Source organism: Acomys minous (genome assembly GCF_964271855.1).
Source record: "Acomys minous genome assembly, chromosome: 13".
Taxonomy (NCBI): Eukaryota; Metazoa; Chordata; class Mammalia; order Rodentia; family Muridae; genus Acomys; species Acomys minous.
In genome coordinates this window covers 23,405,606-23,426,484 of record NC_140495.1, presented here as the reverse complement: position 1 = coordinate 23,426,484, position 20,879 = coordinate 23,405,606, and the positions used below count along the sequence as shown (strand labels likewise).

The 20,879-nt window shown below is 41.0% G+C and overlaps 1 protein-coding gene across 2 annotated transcripts in view; it reads right to left on the bottom strand.

Moving 5' to 3' along the window:
- The window catches only part of ARMC8 (armadillo repeat containing 8), a 93,374-nt gene that overhangs the window by 37,961 nt on the left and 34,534 nt on the right, over positions 1–20,879 (bottom strand). For both annotated transcript variants that reach the window (XM_084753547.1, XM_084753548.1), the window contains 9 exons: positions 20,153–20,295; positions 19,755–19,852; positions 17,316–17,408; positions 14,854–14,934; positions 12,945–13,020; positions 12,758–12,848; positions 10,954–11,014; positions 8,344–8,544; positions 5,235–5,330 (listed from right to left, as the gene is read on the bottom strand). In XM_084753547.1, the coding sequence (XP_084609673.1) occupies positions 5,235–5,330; positions 8,344–8,544; positions 10,954–11,014; positions 12,758–12,848; positions 12,945–13,020; positions 14,854–14,934; positions 17,316–17,408; positions 19,755–19,852; positions 20,153–20,295 (940 nt within the window). The remainder of the gene's footprint in view (positions 1–5,234; positions 5,331–8,343; positions 8,545–10,953; positions 11,015–12,757; positions 12,849–12,944; positions 13,021–14,853; positions 14,935–17,315; positions 17,409–19,754; positions 19,853–20,152; positions 20,296–20,879) is intronic.

The following is a 20,879-nucleotide window of genomic DNA, read 5'->3' as shown; positions in this document are numbered from 1 at the left end:
CAGTCCTGACTATTCAGAAGGCCAGGAGTGTGAGCTAGCCTGTGCAACATAGCTTGACCCTGTCACTTAAAAAGAAAAAGAATCCCAGCCTTGAGTGCTTTGCCTCAGGCCATATAAAGCTCCTGTAAATCTCCCCAGGAGACAAAACTGAGTTTTCATGTTTTCAGTTCTTCAAATATGAAGTGAAAAAGCACTGCGGGAATTAAAAGTGACATTTCCCAAAGCAATTAGATTTCAATCTCATTCAAAACAACAGGTACACTATAATTTGTTCCAAATAATCCCTTGTGCCCCTGATAATATGCTGCCTGACCATTTCTCACCCCTCTGGCTTACTGAGATTTTATAATGAATGCTGAGCTTTAAGCTACCACTGTAAAGCTCTTGATCTCCCTCTACATGCCTGTCTCCCTCCTGGGCAATTCACACAACTTTGACAGTCGTTCAATTGGTCAATGTTTAACTAAAGAAAGCGCTGAGCTTTAATGGACGACAGATGTTCATTAAGTGGGAAGGCACTTCACGTGGGTGTAACAACACTTTAGCAAACAGTCAGGTCAATTTCCACAAACTACATCATATCCTTACATATATATCTTTAAAAAATGTATTCCAGACTCACAACTATAAATCACACAGAGAGAAAGAAGAAAATCTTTTCTGTATGTTGCAGCATATGGATGCAGATGGATGGCAGGGTCTTGGCATGCTAGTTCTGAACTAGAGGCCAGCGCTATCCTGTATCTCTAATTAGAATACAATAGTTGCTTTGAGGTAAAGCACGTTCTCTTTGACCTATAATTCAGGTTAGTAGACACTCGGAAATTAGGACTGCCTGCCTCCTGACAACTGAGAATCACTTGTATTTTCTCTACGCCGTGTCTAAGGAAAGCCCGTGCCTATGAAGAACAGGCACCTGTTTCTCCCCTCTTAAAGTTCTTCTCCTGATCAAGCCAGCTTGACATATAATTCGATAACCATTACAGAATAATGTAACTCTGTAACACAGCTCATTCATCCATTTCTTTGATTACTTCGCTCACTGGTCATTCATTCTTCAAATGTTATTGTCAACTGTACCGAGGTGCAGATGCTAAGAATACAGTAATGAACAAAATATCAAAAGCCCTGCCCTCATGGAGCTTACATTCTAGTTCACCAGAAAGTGCCTCCAGCTAAACGGCAAGTACTCAGCCATAAGAGGAAACCTTCAGAAAGGCCCGGAGGGGACATGATGACTACAGTCTGGGCTTCGTTAACACTTCTCATGTGTTTACTTTTACCCAAAGCAAAAACAATATCCTTAGTTTATTAATTTCCTGGCAATTAATTTATCTGTGCTACTGCCATTTTCCTCCAATGTATACTTTCTACATTTCTGCAATAAGCCACTAGTTCCTTTTAGAGATTAAGACAGAGGTAAGAGTTGTTCAGTTTCTAATGTCCCTGATGCTCAACAGGTATGAAGTGCAGCGATGGTCTCCATGTCATCATTAGAAGAGAGCTGGCTACAAAACTGTAGTGTAGGACTGCTCGCTGCTGCTGGCTCTGCATGTATGACTTGACCACTCACTGGCAGTGCCAGCATCTCCTTCCCGTTGTCCTACCCCGCGAGCTGACCTTCTGCTTCCTAACCAGGACTGCTATGTGGTGTCACTACGCATTAGACTTGCCCCTTGCTAGTGCCTACTTGGTACTACTGCTAATTTAGCTATAGCTAAGACATTCTGGACTCTTGTACTGAGCTCTCATTTCCTGTCCACGGCCCTAGTCTCTCTAACATAATCCACTCAAGGACTGGGGTCAGTTACGGCAGGTAAGCTGAATCCTTCCAGGGCTAATGCAGTCAGGTATAACACTCAGTGAGCCCGCCTTGTCTTAGGCTTCTCTCTCTTCCTGACACAGCCAGTGGCAATGTCTTCATGCTCACAATCTGAACCTTTTGTCCACACAATACAAGCAGTTAAGAAATTAGTGAATATGCCAGAGTGATAAAAGATGAAAAGCTAGGGAACAAAACACCAACTTTGCTGTGTACAGTGGAAAGAAGATCCAGTCATACTAAACGACACATCCCGTGTGCATTATTTCTGCATTTTTGTTTCTACACTTGCTCAACTATTTTGGGGGGAGGGGGGGAGGGAGGGTTGAAACAAGGTCTCATATAGCCCAGCCTGGCCTCAAGATTGCTATGTAGCCGAGAAGGACCTTGAAATCCTGATTCTTCAGCTTCCAACCTCCCTAGTGCCTGATTATTGGTGTGCAGGACCACATCCAACTCTTGTTCAACAGACATGTATTGAGTTGTAGGAAGAGCTGAGTTTTATTGCTGGTTTTAATGGAAATACAGTAACATGATTCCAAAAAAGGAATGTCAAATCTCAGACATGGAGATCATGTTTAGTCTTACACTGAATTTTGCCTGACTCAAAGAGAAGGTATCAAGAAATGATAACACAACAGACCTTTAGCCATCTTTAAAAGCAGTAGGAGAGAGAAAAACAATTACAGGAGGAGAGATGGTTGCCATTTTCCTTTACAGCTGTGTATACTTCTCACTGTCCCTGATTTTTGTGCTCTGGTTTTCTTGTATTTATTCTTCAGCCTTTCCTTAACTGGCCATAGTAGGAGATTGTGACGAATATTACCTACTGAATTATGTTCCCGTTTCCAATATAAAAACCAGACCATCTGAACATTTCATCTTGGTGGCTAAAACATGCAAAACAATAAAAATATAAATTAAAAAATTTGTTTTGAAGGGCCTAGGAAGGTTGGTGTAGAGTCCTTGAAACTTCTTATCAAGATTATGCACACATATATCAGTATACTGAAATTCTATATTGACAAGTATAAGTGCTACATTAAAAAATAGTAACAATGTATGTTAAGAATCTACACAAAAAATACAATCAAATTACATACGGGTTAAGTATAAAAGAGAAAGAAATACTTCATGGAAAAAGTAAATTCAATCTATCCTAATAATCATTTCAACAAAAAGAAAAGAATAAAAATAAATGCATTCCAAGGAAGAATTATCACTTTTTATACACTAAAATTTAGGATTTTTTCCACTTCTAAGACCAGACTTTTAGCAGATTTTGTCATAAATATTCTTCATAATTCTCACTTTACAATTTCTTCAGTGAGTTCTATGAACTGTAAACTACTCAACAATTTCCCAAATCTAAGCAACTCCCTAAAAGACTACATAATCCCATCACACAAGAATAGCACAGTGACTTCTCTTTACCACACATGAAACTATAGTTAACAATTATAACTTGTTCTTTATTTGTTGTCTTTCTACAGAAATGATAAACAGCCTTACCAGAAATAGTACACATTGTGAATACAAGTTTTAGTAAACTACTGATTAGACTGTTATGTTGCCAGAGCTTCTAGAACATGAGATCACATACTGTCATTAATTCCAAAAACAATCATTTATTGACAACAAAAAAGTACAATGAAGTACAAATGAACATCCTCCCCCCATTATGGTCCATCTATCTAACTCCCTTGTACTCTACGGCATGGTCTTCTGGAGCTGTGAGGATGGATAAAATATTCCTCCTATTTCCTAATAACCCAGTAATAAGTTACATATTCCATGTCATCATTAATTTGTCTATACAAGTTACCATCAAAACATTTTTCTTGTGATACACCACATGTCTAAAGTGAACAAAGTATTTCAGTGTCAACATCCATAACCATGGTTAGACACAGGTAATATCACATATCTAACGTTTGCTGTGATGTAACCGTTCACAGGTGAAAGTCACAGGTGTCAAGAATGAAGTAAGTCATGTACTCAAAAATGTCTTGCTAGCCAAACTAGACTGAGGAACATGGAAAAATCAGTTGTGCTTTTTAAGATGGTTTTAAAAATCAAAACTCCTCATATATCTAACCTAATTGTTGATATTTCCATTTTTTTTCAAAGACAATTCTTTTTCAATTTATCTCATTGAACATACTTAAGGTTGGTTCCTTCATTTCTCTAACAAGCTTAAAATACTTCTCTGAATCATGGTAAATGCCAATACTTTGTAATTTCTCTCACAATTCTCCTTAAAATACCAACACAGGTGGGAGAGTCAGAAAATCATTATATTCAATAAGTGATGTCCAGTTGCTCTTAGTATGGCCACTCATGACAGGGCATGTGGTTTGGCTGGCTGATGTCTGTACTCCCCTTGTGTGAAATCCGTCAGATTGTAAGTTTCTGAGTGGTAAATTCTAGCCTTTTAGTTTGTGGGGGAGCCGGGTTAGAATTTAACAGTACACTGTATGTCTTACCTCGACTTACTTCCATGAGGAGCATGAGCTCCGGGTCGGACTAGCCATGGGGGTGAGGTACCAGAAAGAGAGTGAGCTCCGGGTCGGACTAGCATGGGGGTGAGGTACCAGAAAGAGAGTGAGCTCCGGGTCGGACTAGCATGGGGGTGAGGTACCAGAAAGAGAGTGAGCTCCGGGTCGGACTAGCATGGGGGTGAGGTACCAGAAAGAGAGTGAGCTCCGGGTCGGACTAGCCATGGGGGTGAGGTACCAGAAAGAGAGTGAGCTCCGGGTCGGACTAGCATGGGGGTGAGGTACCAGAAAGAGAGTGAGCTCCGGGTCAGACTAGCCTTGGGGGTGAGGTACCAGAAAGAGAGTGAGCTCCGGGTCGGACTAGCATGGGGGTGAGGTACCAATGAGACATTTAGAAGAGCTGGAAACTCAGATGACCACTCACTAAACATAAAATCATCATTCCACAAAGATTTTATTCACATTAAACTTGCACAGTAGCAAAAAATAAAATTAAAATATCAAAACATAAAACTAAGCCACATTATTAAAGAATAATATACAATAGATTTGAACTTCTCAATGGCATTAAAGGTTTATCAATAAATAACATTTACAGTTCTAGTGTTAGATCTTTCAAGGTGTCTAAAGCTTCACAGTACTAGAAATGATTTTTATCAGAACACATGCAAAAATGTGCAACATAATGATCCACGTTAATGACACAAGACAGCAGGCCAGTTATCCGTCATTCCAGCATGGCCACGCCACTCTACTTCTAAAGACAGACAACCCCCAATCCAGGTCCCAGTCATCTTCAATTCTGCCTTTTGCCACTCTGTCACTGTTAGTGCTCTTCACCACGACTTTCAGGTTGACGTCACTCCCTGCCTGCTGGCTGTCAGCACTGGGGGACGCCCCTCTCCCAGACTCACCTTCTTCCGGATGTCCTCATCATTTGCTCCCAGAGAGGCATAGAGCTTGAACGCAGCCTGGCGGAGCTCATGGGCATGTTTTAAGTCGTGATCAAGCTATAGGAGGCGGGGCAAAGATAAACTCCAAATTAGTCCATAAGTTACACTTTAATAAATTATAACACAATAAAGTAAACAGAAAAAAACTAAGTTTCAGAAAAAGTAGCAACTATTAACATTGGTATTGTCACTAAATGAATTTTCTAGTTACTTTTGAGCTCTGTTTACATTGAGATCTTGCTGTGTCTATGTCAGCATGCCTTGAAATGCTGTCTACTTCTGTCTAAAGTGACTACCATAGCTTCTGGCATTGATACAGTAAAAAAACGAAAGCAAACAGCAGGCTGGCCTCTGAGAGGCCAGTGCTCCAGATGGCAGTGTCAGTGGCACTGGCGCTGGCTTCCATAGCTCCTAGAAGAGGGGCACAAAGAGAAGGAGCAGCTAGACCTGTAGAGCCTCTAACTTCAAGTTGAGTAAACTGAATGCTATTACACCAATATTTTTCTAATTTTGACATTTAAAAAACTTTTAGAGCTAGGAAACTCTCGGTGAAAACCCTCAGCAAACAATATGAGGGTCACTATCACTATCTATTAGGTTTATGTACAGAGTCTTTAAAGAAAATTATTAAAATTAATTATTGGCATGAAGCAATTACTGCTATCTTTAAATATACATAAATGGCTATGGTAGCAATTCTTCCGCATACCTGTTCTTCTAAAAAACTACCATAAAATTAAAACAGGAACATTTTCTCAGGATACTTAAGCATGAATTATAACTATACAAGGTCTATCAATAACATTTTAAAATGTAAGTCATAAATTACTGATCTAAATAAATACCTTTTCCTAAAGACCTGTCTTAGGCAGGTTAACTCTTCCTTTAGTTTGCAGTATTGTTCAGAATACTATGAAACCCTCGTCTGAAACCACTAAAGCACTAGCGGAATCAGCGACAACCCTCCTGGTGACGGCTCGGTCCTCGGCGTTCTAAGGTAGCTGCCACTGGTTTAGGATAACAAAGACAAGGTGCACAGCATCCACATGAGGTAGCTCTCAAGACACTCAGAAGACAGGCTCGAAAAGCGCAGGCCCTGATGGCTCGCTGAAGGGCTCCGCAATGTCACCACTTGCTTAGCTTTGAATTCTAGAAGCTTTGTGTCTTTTTTTTTTTTTTTTTTTTTTTTTGAGACAAGGTTTCTCTGTGTAGCCTTGACTGTCCTGGACTCACTTTGTAGACCAGGCTGGCCTCGAACTCACAGCGATCCGCCTGCCTCTGCCTCCCAAGTGCTGGGATTAAAGGTGTGCGCCACCATGCCCGGCCCGAAGCTTTGTGTCTTAATCTCACAGTCCAGCTGTAACTCATGCCACAAAACACAAACTTGACTGACACATCCTGAAAATCATCCACTATTAGCACAAGAATGTCCTTCAGTATGTCTAATATCTACACTTTAATAGCTAAGACACTTTTGGATAATCCAACAGCAAAATTAAGAGTTTGCAAATCAAATTTTCACTCATGTTTGTCATTTGGAGGTCACTTAAAAATTAATCCACTTTTATGATAAAAAATGAAATGGAAAAAATTCTAAGCAGCAGGAATCATCTCCCACGTGTGAATTAGGTATGTGACATATGCTTACATATAAAGCTTTTAGAACAGCTTCTTTGGGGTGTGTTCATTTTTCTCTTTGCTTTGCTGGGGAGGAAAGCTCAGGGGTTCATAGACCAGGGTCAGGATTCGTTTGTGTATTTCCTGTCAGTAAGATATTTTATCAAATATCCCAGGGAAACAGATGAGGCAATGCGCCCACCACTTCTACCAGGAAGAGAATGTTACCTTAGGACAGTGGACATGTAATTTTGTTTTATTTTTGCTTTTCGGGGGTTTTCAGGTTTGTTTGTTTGTTTGTTTTTGAGATAGGGTCTTTTATTATGTAACACAATTTGACAGCAATTTCACTGTCTGCCCTATTTCCTCAGTCTCCTGAGTGTCAGCCTTACTTACATGTGCCATCACATCTGGCTTCTGAGCTGTAATTTTAACACAGAGCAGTGTGTGTGACGACTGTAAGTGCCACTGACAGGTAGTTTAGCATCTAAGACAGAGAAGACAAACATATAATTTATCTTCAGCATTAGATGACAAGCAGGCCACCACTTGCTAGAGGAGTGGCTTCAGAAATCAGGACTTGTGAGAGGTGAAGAGAGCAGTCACTCTTGGGAATACCGCCACATTCATAAACCAGTCCTGACCACAAAGAAAAGTCATTATCATCTGCCATGACCTACTTAAATAAAGTTATGCAATAGATTCTCTTAGAGAAACGGATACGGCAAACAGGTTGGGAGGTAATAAGTCAAAAGAATAGGAGCTGGGCAGTGGTGGCGCACACCTTTAATCCCAGCACTCAGGAGGCAGAGGCAGGTGGATTGCTTGAGTTCAAGGCCAGCCTGGGCTACAAAGCCAGTCCAGGACAGCCAAGGCTACACAGAGAGACCCTGTCTCAAAAACAAAACAAAACAAAACTCCAAGAAACTTTATTTTCAGAAAAAATAAACATGGCTTGGTCCTTAGTGGTCCCAAGCTGAGGTTAATGGTACTGCGTCACTTAACCTCAGACTAAAAGCACACTGCGAAACCAAAATGAGGAAGATGGGAAAAGGGAGTAGAAAAGACTGATGGACAGTAAATAGACCAACTGGGCAGTAAAAAACATACCACCCTTTCCCTAACAGAGAGAGAGAGAGAGAGCGCAGCAGCAGAGATGATCCTGTGGCTCTGAGCTGAATTAGATACTGATATAGTGTCAACATTCAATGTAGGAGCCCCACTATTTTGGAGATTTAGTTAAGGAAGCCAAGAATGTAACTTCTATTCTTGATTTTGTGCTTAGTGAAATAAACATTAAACAAACTGGATAATAACATTAAACAAACTGGATTTTACAAACTCCCTACGGTAAACAAGATAAGAGATTCCTTTATGTAAATGGGCTCTCATTTAATTATCAATTGCCTTAAAGCTGTGCGGAGTAAGAAACTTAAAAGTCAAAAGAACATACCCTTTTAATGTCAGTGATGGCGCTCACTGAGCTGGGGTACTTGAAATAGTCAGCAAGCATGGCGATGAGGTGGTCGGTTATGCTAGCGACTCTCTGGAGCTCAACATCTGGCTCAATCAGATAGGCGAGTGTCTCAGCTCCTTCAACTCTCTCCTCTAGCAGTCTTTCCTTACTGCACATTCGAACCAAACAAGGCAAAGTCTGAAAGCAGGGACATTAATTAGTTGCTTTTTGGTAAAGGTAGAAATTTGATGAAGAGCATTTGGTAACTAAATCAATCCAGTGCTATTGCTTGGCAGTCACGTTTGTATGATGTATTTCCTCAACTGGTTTTTAGAGGGAAAAAAAAAAGTTTAAATGTGAAAACAGCAAAATTCAGAGCAGATTGTTCTAGCACACTAAGCTCTTAATTATGTTAAAAGAAGCACTAACTTGCCTTCAAACGTTATTGGAGAGCCTTATAAAAGACATTTGAGAGATCCTGACAGACAAACCGTATCAACAGCTCTGCCCCATCTGTGTGCTCACCCTGAAAGAGCCAGCAAGGACATCCTTTTTTCTTAGTGATATGGTTAGGATCACTTTTATTTTTGTTTTAAGAATTAACGCCTACAGTTACAAAAGCAAAATATAGCTTGCCATATTCTTGTCCCTCTCGAATTCCACCAGCTTTAATATGTCAGTGAACCATATCAATCACAGTTGTTAAGTTTCCCCAACACCGTGCTGGAGTGAGTGTGGTATCCACTAAATCAGTTTTATTTCCGAGGTGCTTTAAGCACCTTGACACTACTACGGTCTCTATACTGCGCTCTTAAAACTAACCTGTGCATTTATTATCTCTAAGGCTGGCGACTCCGATTTAAGGGCTACGTAGAAGAAGACAAGTGTTAATAGCTATAGGAAACTGTCTTGACTACTGTAGTCAACTATGCTTCACTACTTATTAGATTTCTGCTCATTTTTTCCCTAAAACTTGATAAAGCAATGACTTTTATTGGGGTACTTACAGGAGCATAAATGCCTCAATGACAGCTACATTATCCTGCTCTAACTTTACCACAGAAGCCAGTTAGTTCAACCTTTACCACTCAGCTGGCAGGCTTCTGACGGGAAGGTTGCATTCTCTTCCTAACATACCCAATTATTAACAATAAATTCATGGGTTATCAAATTTAACCCATGTTAAATTAGTAAACCCATGTTAATGATGAGAAAGAATACAATAAGGGTGCTGGGTGTGGTGGCGCACGCCTTTAATCCCAGCACTCGGGAGGCAGAGGCAGGCGGATCACTGTGAGTTCGAGGCCAGCCTGGTCTACAAAGCGAGTCCAGGACAGCCAAGACTATACAGAAAAACCTTGTGTCAAAAAAACAAAAACAAAAAAAGAATACAATAAGGGCTAGAGAAATAAATAAGCCACTCATTTACATGAAAACCTTTAGTAGTCTATGTACAGCTATTTTATTAGGAGGTCTTAAGTTTTTTGCCAAGGGCTAATGAACCTAGTCACTAATTTAATCTACTTATGTATGATTTCTTGGTGCTTTGTTTTGTTTAGGCTGGGCTTCACTAAGTAGTTCAAGATGACCTCAAGTTTGACTCAGTCTCATAAGTAAACATAATATTCTTTTTTGTATGTTTGTTTTTCCAGTTTACCCTGTGTAAGCCTGGAACTCACTCTATAGACCAGGCTGACCTGAACTCACAGAGATCTGCCTGTTTCTGCCTCCTGAGTGATAGGATTAAAGGCGTGAGCCTCCGGTACTCAGCTTAAACATAAATGTTCTTAATAATCCTAGGACTCATCTTTTCAACAATTGTAATACACTTGTTTTGTTCTTTAAAGCAAATAAGACTGTGGTTTTTGTTTGTTTTTCGGGATAGGATTTCTCTGAGTAACAGCCCTAGCTCTCCTGGATCTCACTCTGTAGAACAGACTGGCCTCAAACTCACAGAGATCCTCCTGCCTCTGCCTCCGAGTGCTGGGATTATAGGTGTGCACCACCACTGTCTGGTTGGGATGTGTTTGATACATGTCCACCCTCACAATACTTCTGTGAGATAGCTGAGTGAGGCCTGCTGCCTCCATTTTCATATCCAGAAAATGGAGTTAGTAAAGTATTCCACACTAGCCAGAAGCAGGCATGCTACACCCAGGCTCCAGCTCTCAGGCATGTTTGCTTTGCCTGGCTCTTAGGAACAGTCCCTTGCCCAGGCTTGGCGAAGGTCAGGATGCATCTGACCTGGAACACAGATAATAGATAATGACTATTTTCTGTTATTTACTACTTTTATTATGTTTTTTGATTTCTGGCTGTGGGGGAGAGGTGTGTCTTTATCTGTATAATTGGCAAGTAGCTCTACTTCATCTAAATTTTATATATTTGTACAATGTTAGACTCTTTAAAAAGAAAAGTTATAACAAAAGAATTTTATTGTGATATTCATATAAATATAAACTCAGCTTTGACCACATGGTATACCACAGAAAGCATGGTATTTGATAGCATTTTATGCAGAGCACCCATACCACAATGCAAATGTGTAAAAAGAAACAAGAATATCAGCATTCACAGTCAACATTTTTAGAGAATGAATTTGCTTACTTTTAATACAATACAGCTGTCATCTGTCCGAATTGCTCCAGCTCTGCACATGTAAGTTAAACTGGAATAAAATAACAGACATTACTTTTGAGGCTTAAAGCATTAAAGAAATACTAAGTGCCTTTAACAGTTTATGGGGTGAAAACAAAACAAAATAAAACAGAAAAAAAACAAAGCAAACCCATATTCTATCACTTAAGTGATAAGATTCTGACATTCCTTACATGAAATTCAGTTAGTTCAGAAATAAAGAAAACTAATACATATATAAACAGTAGGCTAGCTATTTAAAAAAATAAAAAGAGCCAGGCATGGTGACACATGCCTTTAATCCCAGCACTTGGGAGGCAGAGGGGTGGACTGCTGTGAGTTCGAGGCCAGCCTGGTCTACAAAGTGAGTCCAGGACAGCCAAGGATACACAGAGAAACCCTGTCTTGAAAAACCAAAACAACAACCAACCTCCAAAATAAACGTCCCAGTGAGTGGAATGAGTACACATATTTTTGAAGCCAGGTGCTGGGCATAAAGTAAGTTCTTTTGATTTTCTCTAGACCTCCCTCTCTCTCTTTCTTTTCTTTTTTTCCTCCTATATTTTTTAAAGCTTAAAATTTTCCTAACAAAAAGGAAAGACATATTAAAACAGTGTTAGAAGCTTAAGGGCCTTAGGTAGTACTCCAAGCCTCCAGCAGCGGAACCACAGAGACAGTGCAGCTCCATCAGAAATAAGGGCCTGGCGCTCCCAACAGCAGCTCTGTGGTTGGGCAGAGATTCAAGTCTACTAAGAAGCAATTTACTTCATAACTATATCTAGCTTTCAATGAAATTTAATAAAATAAAAATTAAAAAACAAATCAAACAAAATGGGGCCAGTAGGGTGACTCAGTGGGCAGAGGCACTTGCTGGCAAGCCTGACACCCTGAGTTCCGTACTTGGGACCAACATGGCCACATGAAGAGAACCATCTCTCATCAGCTGTCCTCTGACCTCCACATGCTCTCAATGGTACACATATGCACATGTGCACATGCATGCACAACAAAAGGTAAATAAATGAAAGGGATTTTTAAAATTACAATAAAAAGAACATGTGCCTCCAAAGCAGGCAGTAAATATTCAGAAACTAGGTCCTCCAGAAACTTAGTGAGCTTTTCTGTGCTGGAGTCCCTCAGTAAGCTGCAAGCAGGGACTAAAACACACCACACTCAGCTTTTGCAAAAGGCTGTAAATAAACCAGTAGAATTATTATTTAAATTCTAGAGGGCTGAAATTTTTATAGTATTGTCCTCACTGTCAAGCATATTCTATTTTTTGTTTTTAAAAAACTATTTCTATGAGACCATTAAGGTATTAACAAGAGACAAATACTCAGTTTGATTCTGAGACAAAAAACAAGCAGAGAAACCTATAATACAGAATTCTAAGTTTTCTACTGGAGACTTAAACACAGCATAGAATTCTGCACAGCACGCAGTCAACATACTAATGCACTGATAATTCAACAAACACGCCAGGCCTCTTCTTCATTTGGAATGAACTGCCCATATCTGATCTACTTATGTTACTTCTCCGGAAAGACAAGGAGAGCACATGGAAGATTTAATAATTTTCTGTCAGCAGTTTTAGATGACAGCCTTGATTCTCACACCAGGTATAGAATCCAGGCCCAGTTTAGAAAAATATAAGACAGCGTAGTGAAGCTGGAACTTCAAACTCCCAACAAGATGAAGATGGCGGCGAGCCAATGGCGCCCCGCGTTGCTATCCCACTGTGTTAGGGTTTCCCCCATGCTGATTTGACTTTTACCATTTGGCTGATGTGAGCTGCATCTCAATAGGCTTATCCCTCTGTAACATCTTCACAAATATCTGTGGCAGCAATTCCCCATCGACCAAAACTAGAAACAAGACACAATCAAAGTGTAAGCAAGTCCTCTGAGTCTGTGATGTTCATAAACTCAATCACGTAAGTGGCAGCGAAAGCTCCAGCCTACCGTTGACCAGGGTCAGCGACACCTGGGGGTTCTCAAAGGCTAAGACTGAGAAGCACTTCAGTGCCTGCATTCGAACCTGCAAAAACAAATGAAGAAAAGAAACATTTATTTATTAAAAGTGCTTAATTTTTGAAATATGATTTTAATGCTTCAGAATATAAACTCCTCCTTTTAATAATTATTGAATTCTAATTAAACTATGAGTATGCAGGAGGTACAACTCCAACAAAGCACTTGCCTAGCTAGCATGCACATGGGCCTACGTTCATTCATTAGGACTATGGGAAAAACTAAACAAAAGATGGTTCCACAGTAATAATAATAATAATACGTGCAAATGCAAAGACTATAGCAGAAATGGGTAATTTTTGAAATAATAGAGAGGGAAAAGTGAGAAAATAGCAGTCAAAAAATCAACAGAAAAATACCTAATCAAATCTAAGAAAACTTTATATAAAATGTAAGTTTTATAAGTAGAAGGAAGGAGCTTAATAAAAATTACTAAGTGCCAATAAATCTAGGGCAGAAAAGATGGGAAACTGAAAAACAAGGAGCTAATGAAGCTGGAGGATGGCAAAAATGAAGGGGCAATGAAACTACCTGAAAAGCTGTGTCTCTTTCTTTTGTTCTTTCAGGAAAGTCTATTTGGAATACCACCTGGGTCAGGCTACTGGGCAGTATCAAGACAACTGCCAGCAACTGTTTTTAAAAATAGTATGTTTTAAAAGTTCTTTCAAGGTTTCAAACATGTATAACCACGAATTTGATCTTATCTAACCCCCTACTATATCTTATTGGCAGCTGATGGCTATTGAGGGGAAATTCACTTTTCTTTATGGATGTGGCCACTGGTAGGTATTCTGTGCCCCAGTGCACGTTCCCACACCCATTTGGGCATAGCTGGAACTAACTGGACTCAGGGAGGAGAAGCTGCTGCTGCACTACCACCACCACCACCACCACCACCACCACCAGCACCACCACCACCACCACCACCACCACCACCACCACCACCACCACCACCACCACTACCACCACCACCACCACCAATCATAATAACAGAAGACATGAAGCTGAGAGACAGGGTGGTGAGTCCCTGTGGGCAGGGCCATGTGCATTCCTATCTTCTAAGCTTTCACCATGACCAATAAGCATGCAGTAGACGTCTAAGGCGGAGACTTACCAGTAAGGAAACTAAGTCAGTAAAGCAGACCACTGTCACCACGATCAGACAGACAGCAAAATTTAGTGCTTCCTTGTTCTGACTAATTTGGTTTTAACAAGACACAGGACAATGCCCCACTATTTCTACAGCCTGATAGCTAGGTAACTGTGAACAGCAAATGTTTTGACTTAATTTTAATAATGGATTGTAATATTGCTTATCTATACATAAAAGACAGTAAAGAAAATTATTAAGCCTGAAAACTTTTGACATCTTAACTCAAAACACAAAACAGACTATATTCTAGATGTTGATCTGTATGTAAACATATACTGTAGGTTTGTGTCTGTGTAGCTAAAGAAAGGTTCCAAATACAAAAGCCAAAGCCACTGCTCCTATACATTTGGAGGCATCAGTTTAAGCAACGAATTCAGCACGACAAACAGGCTACAGAAACGTTAAATAACTATTTCACAAATGAAAATCCGTAACTCATGGCAGAAAATGTCGTGAAAGACTAGAAGAGGACAACTTTCCCAAGAGAAGAACATGCAGTGGTTACACATGCCCTGTACCACTTTACTGATGGAAGAAACACCCTGATGGATGGAGGATGGATGGATGGATGGATGGATGGATGGGAACCTACTCCTGATCACACCTATAGAAGAAGCAATAAAATATGCAGGCTTCTTTTATTGATGAAAATGAAGATAAAATCTGACATAACTTTTTACAACTTACTTTGTAAGAGGGTGAGGTTAACAGATGAGCAATATTCTGTACTGCCCCATGGTTAAATAAGATTGTTTGATGATCTGGCCCCTGCAAGAAAAGAGAATATAATAACACATTAACAAAAGTCACAATTCTGATAAAATCACACTTACTTAAAGTAAATTACATTTCCCCAGAACAGAGTTCTCAGTTGTGCTATGATTGAACAAACTGGACCTCAAAGCAAGGCAGACAGGTGTGTGTGTGTGTGTGTGTGTGTGTGTGTGTGTGTGTGTTTGTATGCTGCCATAACTGCCCCATGGCATGTCTATATCTCCCTCCTTACCGCTCAAGAATAAAGAATGGAAAAAAATCTAAGTCAGTGGTTCTCAACCTTCTTATGCTGCAGCCCTTTAATACATCTCCTTATGTTGTGGGGAGCCCCAACCACAAAATTATTTTTTCTGCTTCTTCATAACTGTAATTTTGCTACTGTTATGAATCATGATGTAAATATCTGATATGCGAGATAGCTGATATCTGACTCCCAAAGGAGTCACAACCCACATCCTCTAGGTGACTGAGAGAGAATAGTGGATATATCCTTGTGTACAACCTTAGGTTACAATGATAAACGGCCAGGGCTATGCATCCAGGATGGAGTGCAGCATCCTTTATAACTGCTTGATGACAGTCTCAAGGCACAGGCTTTAAGCACATCTTCCTCCCTCCCAGCTCATTTACACACCTGCACACAACTACGGGCACTACCCACTAGGTGCTCGCTGTGTGATGGGCACTGCTCCAAATGCTTTCAATGACCTGACTTGTTTAAACAGCTTGCTCATTATAAACATGATGATGGAGATGATTACAGGGAGTCAAGTAAAAAACAGGTCTCCTACCCGGCATGATGGCACACGCCTTTAATCCCAGCACTGGGGAGGCAGAGGCAGGCGGATTGCTATGAGTTCGAGGCCAGCCTGGTCTACAAAGTGAGTCCAAGACAGCCAAGGCTGCACAGAGAAACCCCTGTCTCAAAAACAAAACAAAACAAAACAAAAAACCAAAAACAAACAAAAACAAAACAAAAAACCCCCACCAAACCAAAAAAAACCAGGTCTCCTACAAATAGGTCTCGTTTTGGACTCTCTTGAAACTGAGAAGCTTCTGTATAGCAAAGGAAACTGAACATGTGAAGAGGCAGTCACAGAACAGGAAAAAATCTTTAAAGGCTTACTCATCTGACATTAGACTATACAAAGAACTCAAAACAACTAAACAGTAAGAAAATACGAGTGCAAACCCTGGCAGAGCTTATGAGAGTGAAGAGGACTGCCTCAGACACTTGTACCTGTGCTCCCTCTACTCTGAAGCCAGCCTTTCTGTGACATGAGGGACCTAACTATGATGTTCTGTTCTTTAAGGTACTTCATACTGGGCTGGAGAGACGACGGCTCAGCTGTTAAAGGCTAGGCTCACAAGCATAAATATAAGATATTTCATTCCTACTTAAAAAAAAAAGCTGGGCACTGTGGCCTCCACCTATAATCCCTTAGTCTGAAGGCTGAGCAGAAGGGTCATTACTCAGAACCAGCCTAGCTTTTAAATAAGAGCAGCTGTCAGGGGTGGTAGGGCACACCTTTAGTCCCCGCGCTTGGAGGTGGAGGCTGGCAGTTTGAGGCCAGCCTGTCTTCATAGTGAGTCTTAAGACAAACAACAACAAAAACCAGAATAGACCAAACAAATTGTATATAAGCAATGCATGTGTGTGTTTTATCCCATTTTACACAAAGGGTAGAGTATTAAATACACTGTTCTAATCCTTCAAATTCTCTTCACAATGTATCTTAGAGGTCATATCAGCACAAGAGCTTTCTCAGTTGTCCTGTCCCATGGGACAATTAGATGAATGCTCCCTAATTATTTTAGATTCCTCAGTCTCTTGATTTTTCTCTAAGGTCCAAACCTGTCTCTCAAAATTCATACTAAAAAAAGGACACACTTTAAATCCTAGCACTTGGGAGTATTGCACAGGCAGGCAGATCTCTGAGTTCCAGGACAGCCTGGTCTACAGAGCTAGTTCCAGGACAGCCAGGGCTACACCGAGAAACCTTGTCTCAAAATAGGCACCCCCCCCCCAAAAAAATGGGAGCCTTTTAAAGCACAGAAATTGGAGCTTTCTGACACTAAGCACATGGAGGGCTATGGAGGGCTGTGGAGGGCGGAGCGAGGAGCCACTGCTCTGCACTCTTCCCACACTGCCCTCAGCGCTTCCTTTAAGTGAACAGATTAAAGCCCTCAATAAGGACACAAACAGTATGCTCAAGTCAACAAAACCTACACACTGCTCGAGACGGCAAACAGCACTCGCCCCAGTGTCACACTCCCAGCAGAGAGCAAGCCAGAGTGTGCCAGGTTTCAACAAGCAGCTCTTTGTTACAAGAGGACAGACAGGTTTACAGTGAGAACGTTTCTCTGGCTCTTACTTTGCAACAGTGTGAGAAGATCTGGCAGATATACTCCTGGGTGTAGCGGGACCTGCTCAGCAGCGCCATGAGGTGCGGGATCACCGTGGCGTCCTGGATGGAAGGGAAGGAGCCAACAGCAACATGGAACTTAGGCCTTAAGCATATACATGACAGTCTTTCTACATGCAAGTACACAGCAAAGCCTCTTATTAAATCAAGTCTCTTTAAAGAACAACAAAATAAAAGCATCATGACCATCAAAACTGTTCAAGCACAGGATATGGGAAGATGTTTTCGTAGTCATCCTTGCAAATAAAACACATAAGAAGAAACTTAACTTCTCTCTCAAAAGTAACCAAGGTTCTCACCATAAAACAGCAGCATTGCAAAGAGTAGGAAAAAAAATCAATCCTGAAATTAAATGTGATGGGGTGACATATTAGCACAAATACTGTTACACAGTTTTATACGGAAGAAGTACCATATAAAACAGTTTAGGTCTTGGGATATTATGGTAAGCACCAGTAGCAACTATAACGCCAGTTAGCTGCTTTCAATGTACCCAGGACAGGACACTTCACATAGAGCCCACTAGTGGGCTGGAGCAATGGCTCTGTGGGTAAAGTGCCTGCTATCCAAGCAGCCATGCAAGCACAAGAACCAGGAGTTCAGATTCCCAGGACCCACAGAAGAGCCAGGAAGCACAGCAACCACCAGCAATCCCACCCCAGGAACAGAGAGAGTGAGCTCCAAAGCAGGCCAGCTGGATTAACTAGCTCAAGTCTACAGGCTCTGGGTTCAATCTGTACGGTGGACAGCAACTGAGGGAAACAGCCAATGTCAACTTCTGGCCTCACGTGTGCAAGGACACCAATGCAAGTGTGTGTGCACACACACATACAACAGGACCATATATACGAAAGTATACACACATTCATGCACACCACCCACCCACATACATACACATAAAAATATTTTATAGTGGGAGGGAGGGAAGCATGGGAGGATACAAGGGATGGGATAACCATTGAGATGTAACAAGAATAAATTAATAAAGGAGGAAAAAAAATAAAAATAAATAAAAATAAAAACAAAAACAAAAACAAAAAAATATTTTATAGGCCATTGTCTTGCTCACTTGGTGGCAGAGGAAAGGAGAACCCTGCTGCCAAGCTGTCCAAGATCTTCTTCCACTTGTAATGCAAAACAGTTACATGCCTGGATCAATGTTAAACACCTATAATCCCAGCACCAGGGAAAACAGAGGCCTGCAGATCTCTGTGAGTTTGAGGCTAGCCTAGTCTACAAAATCAGTCTAGGACACCCAAGGCTACACAAAGAAATTCGGTCTCTGAAAAATGAAAACTAAACCAACCAACCAAAAAGCAATTACAAACTGAAGTGGGATTCTTAGACTGAGCCAGACAGAAAAGAAAACTTGGCTCAAGCTTTTTAGTGAAGGTAGACCCCGCTCCAAAGCCAGGCTTATGTCCAAAGGATGCTCTCTGACTAAGTCTGACTCTGCAAGCCTGAGGAAAACCAGAAGTCTGCAACCTAACAAATTTCCCCAAGAAACTATGCTGGTCTACAGACAGAAACAGCAGGTGAGGGAGAAAGGGCAGCCGAGACACACAAGGACTAAGTAGGAAAAGAGAAGGCTGTAATTCCCTGAAAGTGGAGTCTCTGCCCTTTGCCTACATGTTAGTGTGACTCTCTGTGCTGTCACAAGTGGTAAAAAACAAAACAAAACCTAAGACCTCAAAACAGCCAGAAAAATCCAAAAGGCTGAGACTGAGTGGAGGGAAAGGGGCTGACCAGGTTCAAGACTCTGCTCCCTGCTAATCTACTCCCTTTCTTCCCTCTGTTTCTTCCAACAACCCCCAGCCCGGTTCCTCATGTGTGCCCCTCTCTGTCAACTGAATTTCTGTACCTGTAGTTCATACAAGATAGAAAGAACAAGGAAGTTACATAACTGCCCCCAGTTAGTTACCTGTCAGAAAAGTAGGATCCCAAATACAAACCTCCCCTTATTCACTGTACTGTCTGAATTTAGTGCCTGAGTGGCTTCCCAGCCGACCGCTACAGTCCAGTCAGCTAGTCCACTAAACAGTTCTGTGGCTGCCCACACCCCACCCACTACCCTGACATCTAACACTTTTAAATTCTCTACTGCCTCTATGGTATAAAATTACCAAGGCATAAAACTGAAATGCTTCACAATTTAGAAAAACATACTCCCTTAATTTATAATCACCACACAGAAATAAGCCTTGAAAAACATTTTGCAAGTCCTCAAAGGGTGTAACTGTCACTCACTCATTTACAAAGTCTACAACATTTAACATTCCAAGTAAGCAGAAAGTCAAATACTTGCTGAGGCTTATACAGCTAACAGTTAGGGTTAGGACAAATTAGAAACACACTGAAAAACAAATTTATCTTGATCCTCAAACTCACTGTATACAACAGCTCCTCTGGAGTGACAGGGCTGGTGAAGATTGTCCGTAGGCATCGGAGGCAAGCTTCAATGAACTTCAGGTCTGGGGATAGTAGTCCTAGTAAAAGAAATTACATATGAAACACACTTGATCGATTTCCTTTTTTTCTTTCTTTCTTTCTTTCTTTCTTTCTTTCTTTCTTTTTTTTTTTTAAGGTATGGTTTTTCTGTGTAGTCCTGGCTGTCCTGGAACTCATTCTGTAGACCAGGTTGGCCTTGAGTTCACAAAGATCCACCTGTCTCTGCCTCCCAAGTGATGGGATTAAAGGTGTGCGCTATCACCTCCAAGAATAAGACACCTCTTTCATGCACAACTTAACACTGTAAACAGAATATGTAGAAACTGCTCCCCACATACCTTGTAGTAAAGCAGGGATAATATGGCAGTCTAGTAGAGACTTGACATTGTTTTCTGTGCCCATTGCAAGACTCCCTAACACCACCGCACATTCAGTTTTCAGCTCTGTGCTTGAGGTTTCTTGTTGAAGCAAATACAACAACCTAAAAAATAAGGGGACTTGGTAAACAGACTGTAAAACAAAAAGTAATTAATGTAACAAAGTAGTATAATAAAAGCAGTGTGGGAAATAGATCCCACATAATAAAAATATGGTGGACACAGCAAAGGCTGGAGTTGTAGAGAACACTCCCAACTGACCATTTACAACATAGCTCCTGCAGCCAACGCTCAGGGATCACTGTGGAAGAGCAGGCAGAAAGACTGTAAGAGGCAGAGGACCAGGGAGGTTGCTGTAAGATTGTGCTTCCTAGGAATGTCAGAAGCTGCACCAGAAAGTCTCACCACATGACTAAACACAGATGACACCAACAGATAAGCTAACATGGACAGAGAAAACCTCACAAGGCCTCAGCCCTACATAAAGAACAGGCAACTAAGGAACGCTGCCAACAGGACAGAGGCTTCTCCAAAGAAAAGCCTGCTAACCAGTTACCCAGTATAGATTGGTCAGGCCTGAAAACATGCATACAAGTAACAACATACAGGGTGAACTTACACATTTAGGAATGAGTATGTGTGCACGTATGCATGCATGTATCTGCACACACCGACAACTAATAAAAAG